Here is a 5,000-nt window from a genome sequence, read left to right as displayed (position 1 = left end):
AATAGTTCCTCAAATAACAACGGTATTTTGATTGACTGCGATAATAAATACAAAGCAAAGAAACAAAAAAAAGCGCTACTGACAGTTACGTGTCGCGCACGGAGACCGTGCCGCAACGGCACACGCAGTCTCCGTGAATTTTATTCTCAAACAAAAAACTTACACATTTTTGTAACACACCTTGCAAACTTTAGTGATGATTGTCGTCAAATATGGTAACCGTTCAATACTTATACTGGTCTTAAAATGTAAGATGGAACTTATTGACCTTTGCCTGAGCCGAAAATACTTCGGAGGCCGTGGCGAGGCTTCAGGCCTCGCAGCCAAGCCTTATTGCTCGTCCCGCGGAATTATGAAAGCTTTAGCCTGATTTCGTCGCGCGCGGCCACGACACCCACTGCGGTCGGTTGCAATAGCCAAATCGTAAATAATTTGTATTAATAATGCATGTATTATTATCCTATTAAAAGTATGCATTTTTATTACATTAATTGGCTTATTACTTGAAATGTACTTCGTGCAATAACTATGTAGATTTCGCCGGTTCTCGTTAAACGTTACTTAAATTTTACTAACCTTATATCGTCCCGTCTCCGTTATTAAGCTTTACAATAACACGTCCTCGGCGTAGCAATATTTCCAGTTATACGTGTATTTCCAGTTATACGTGTATTTCGCAATTTGTAAACATTTCTGCCGGCTTCTATATTTTTTTTTTTTTTCACACCTACACTTCCTTGGCCACCGGACAGATACACACTGAACGTTTTCAATGGGCGAGGGCAGGGCTTTCCGAAAAACTGTTTTTGATTGGTCAGAAAACTCTGACGTCATTGCCTGAAGTTTTCATTGGCTAGAATTTCTCAGTCTGTAACACCGCATAATCGCTAAGTTGTCAATAATTGGTCGTTATACATGGTGTCCTTGTTTATCTGTTTCACACATTATTAATTTATTATCGCTATTTCAGAAGAAATTTGTCTTTAGGTGCGCGAAAAAATGGTATTTGTTTTGTATTACGTTTTTGTTTGGACTATATGCATACAAGCAATCAGGTAAGTGTGAACTCTTACCGGATTTCACTCGCTCTCTGAAGATGAAAGGTCTAGAGGGACTGGGGCAGGCGAGTCGATCTTTCTCTCTTTTCCGCCTTGCGGCGGATACAGCTCTGCCGCTTGTAGAAAGAAGGAATGGATCAGAGATGTTTGATTTGATTTTATAAATAAATAGCGGGCCAGGTATTGGTTGATGTAAGCGGCCCTAATACCTGGCCGCTTGACCCATTCCTTTAGGTCCCTCCATAACCTTTCTACGTTTTGTGTGTGTATTTGTGGGTCGTCTGGGTCTACAAAATTCTCAGAATGATTAATACTCAGATGTTTGTAACCATGATGTTGTAGGTTCCGGTAAGCAGCCCATCCATCACTGTATATCACACTGTCTGGTTTGATATATTTCTTAATAAGGGGTATGAGCGTGTCTGCACTGCGGTCAGTGCCAACTAATGGCACAACGAATTTCTTTTTACTTACACGCTCAATACCCCCAAAGACCCACACCTGGCTCAACTGTCTGCCCCTATTATACTTACGGCGCACGAGCAGCGTCTCGTCGATCTCAACTATTACACCAGCACCTCCTATTGAATTTTGATTTTGTAACCAATATTCGGTTACTTCAGAACAAAAACTCCTCCAATCTACGCTAGTTGGCTTAGAAATGCCAATACATTTAATAATTTGTGCGTGATCCCAATGTTTTTGTAGCCAATGATTCACAAATAAAATTACTTTAAAAGGTTCGAGATGTGTCCCCTGCAGAAACGTGCCATTGTAATCGCTGGTCGAGAAAACGCAACTTTTACGCCGTTTTGTCTTTGCTATTTTTTTCCATCTGCCACAATACCACATATGTCGATCTTCACGATATTTGCAAGGTAAATCGCAATGCGGGCAACTTACCGCTCTTGGCAAAACACCGTGTGCCCTCAGGAACTCTATAGCGTTATCATTTTTTTCAAAATAATCAGATATAACTCTATAATAATGTGGGTCACAACCTACACACCTGAGATCCATTTTGAGCAGAGATTGGTATATTTGCTCTCCTTGCCCACTATACATACGTGTGGCGCAAATGATGGCATGTGATTGGTTTATAGCATTTCCTGTAATGCTATTGGCTCTCGTGACAAATGTCACGCGCATGTGGTATATAATAAAAGTTTCAAAAGGTTTCGTGCGCTGTTCATGCGGTAACGTTGTTGATTTTGAAAATCGCGCGCAATTCTTCAGTTCCCTCTTGCCCGTAATATGGACCAGACACATCGATTTGCGCAGAGTAAGAAATGTCATAATTACTGTAAATACTCGATTTTATGATGGTATTACTCGTGTATTGTCAGACATTTTAATGTAGAAAGAAAATCACCTTCATGTAAGTTTATGCGGAATTTTTCTAGTTACGAAATGAAAGTATTACAATAAATGAACCAAAATAAAACGGTATCATTGTTTTGTTTACATAAAGTAGGAAAGGATATCGGATGGCGATTTTTAAAATATTGAGATAGTTTTTCATTCGGGGCTCTGTGACACTTGCGTGTCCAATAACTTCGTTATTTCTGATTTGCGACGGAAGTTCATAGAAGATAAGTTTCTTAGATTTATTTGCTCTATCACATGCATATATTTTTTTCCGGTTTAAAGACGGCTAGTCAGAACTTTACCTATACCAAAGTATGAACCAGCGTCTCTTCATGGCACTGGTAAATATGTCACGCTCATGACAAACTCATAAGAACTAGACCTCAACCATATGTCAGACCTGAGAGTTTTGAGGAAAAAAAATATATGCATAAAAACTAAAATGCTTTACGTTACGGAAGGTACGTCTGTTGAGGCAACACTAGACAATTACAAAACCACTGACAGCAGATATATCCCGGCACATGACATCGTCATAATTTTTTCTCTTTTCTGCATATTTTCGGAACATATTAAATAATTGAAGCGAGAATGTGGCGTTCTTCGCTGAGAAATGCAACTGGATAGTTCATGTGTGACCGACCACACCAAGTCCTCAACCACTTGATGACGTAAAGCGGAATATTTTGCTCTCTATCTCATACTTTCTATTTTTATTTCTCTACTCTCTCTCCTTCATTATACAAAATATGTATATATAATATATATAATATACAAAATATATATATTTTATATATATGTATAATACACATTGATATATATATATATATATATATATATATATATAATATCTATAACACCTATAACATTTATAATTCTATAATATACATAATATCTATATAATATATATAATATAATTACATTGTATACAACCATATACATAAACACTTACTAATAACCACCAACAATCATATAAACAGACATATAATATTGCATTAGCATACACATACACGTCCACACACATGTATATATAACTAGCGCACAAACACACACGCGCGCTATAATTCCACAGAGACCAACTCCCTCACAAAACCCGTATAGGCTCCGTCTACGCCCAGTCCCACGCACAACACGCCCGCTGTAGTATGTAGTATGCCGTCCCCTTGGCCGTGTCTTCGGGGTTCTGTGGCGCGATCAGCTGTCTCGTGTTCGGCGCCTGTGTTTTCAAATAAACTCCTTCCAGCTTTTTCGAGTTCATTGCGACATCGACCAATGGGGGAAATCATTTAAAAAAATCAAAGTTGGGGCAGTGAGGTTCTCTAGACTTTTCGAAGAGGAACGTCCCCTTTTTTTTAAATGACCTGAACAGCGAACCTTTCTGACTCGTGCTATAATACACGCCAAACTTTTAACTTTGGAATGCACACGGTTTATTCGGCGAACGAGCTTACCTTGTGTTGAGATACGGGTCCTAATAAGACTATCAATCCGATGGCGATATATATCCTCATTTTGGCGATGCTAAAAAAGTAAAAAGAACACTTTGTGTGGCAGTAATCCAGAAAAGAGCGCAACACGTCCTCACACCATCACTTCTTAACGTGCACTGAGCTGCCACTAGTCGACGCATGCGCAGAACGGCGGCCTTTGTAGGGGATACGAACTCACTATTAATGTCACACTTATATACCTTTCTTGTTGCCTTTTGTATTACGTTTCTGATATATCGTATATTGTGTTTAATGGCAGTATTTTCGAGTTATAACCCTGAGATACTTACTCTTTAGTCTGAACAGTAGTTATAGAAAAGTTTTAAGAATATATCGCTCTTTCTCTAATGGTTTATGGGACTAAACATCTGAAACAGCATATCTGGCATGTTTTTCTCATATTCAGTAACTGAGACAATAAAGCCATATGTATGAAGCTACTGTGTCGTATCAAATTGGCAACCACATCATGCATCGTTTGCGGAAAAAGAAAAGCAAATACGATATAGATGAAAATATTATATCGCCGAGCTCTTTTGTGTAAATATTCAGAAATTACGAACTGTCAACTCTTCCTACAAAGGTCACCTGCTCTCTTTTTATTTCTCTTTCTTTTCTTCTTTTGCTTTTTCATGTGTCGGATCAAGACCACGCATCCGTTATTTTCCTGAAACCTCGGATTTAACGAGTGAGTTTGCATTTCCGTAAAAAAAAAACGTATGTATTCGTAATGGAACAAAATCCATCATAATTGCCGACATCGATAAACATACATACATTTTCGATTTCTAATAATCAGTTGATTTGACAAAAAAAAAAAAATAAATAAATAAAAAAACATGACATGGCGCAATTAAAGAAAAACAAAATCGAACTAATAACATAATATAACGGAAACGTATGCGAATAACATCAAAAATCTATTTCGATAAACATACATTTTCGTTTTCTAATATTCAGTTGATTTGACAAAAATACAAAAACATGACGTGGTGCAATTAAAGAAAAACAAAATCGAACTAATAACATAATATAACACGTATGCGAATAACATCAAAAATCTATTTCGTTTTTCACCCCCTCG

General features: G+C 37.7%; 1 protein-coding gene across 1 annotated transcript in view; it reads right to left on the bottom strand.

Moving 5' to 3' along the window:
• LOC125034205 (syndecan-like) overlaps nucleotides 1–4,058 on the bottom strand; it is a gene marked incomplete in the record, with an annotated part of 123,787 nt that extends 119,729 nt beyond the window's left edge. The window contains 1 exon segment of the mRNA XM_047625907.1: nucleotides 3,878–4,058. Coding sequence (XP_047481863.1) covers nucleotides 3,878–3,937 — 60 coding nt within the window.
• Between the last annotated feature and the right edge of the window lie 942 nt (nucleotides 4,059–5,000).

The sequence above is a fragment of the Penaeus chinensis genome, chromosome 17 (assembly GCF_019202785.1).
Source record: "Penaeus chinensis breed Huanghai No. 1 chromosome 17, ASM1920278v2, whole genome shotgun sequence".
NCBI classification, from domain to species: Eukaryota; Metazoa; Arthropoda; class Malacostraca; order Decapoda; family Penaeidae; genus Penaeus; species Penaeus chinensis.
This window is presented reverse-complemented; position numbering and strand designations above follow the sequence as displayed.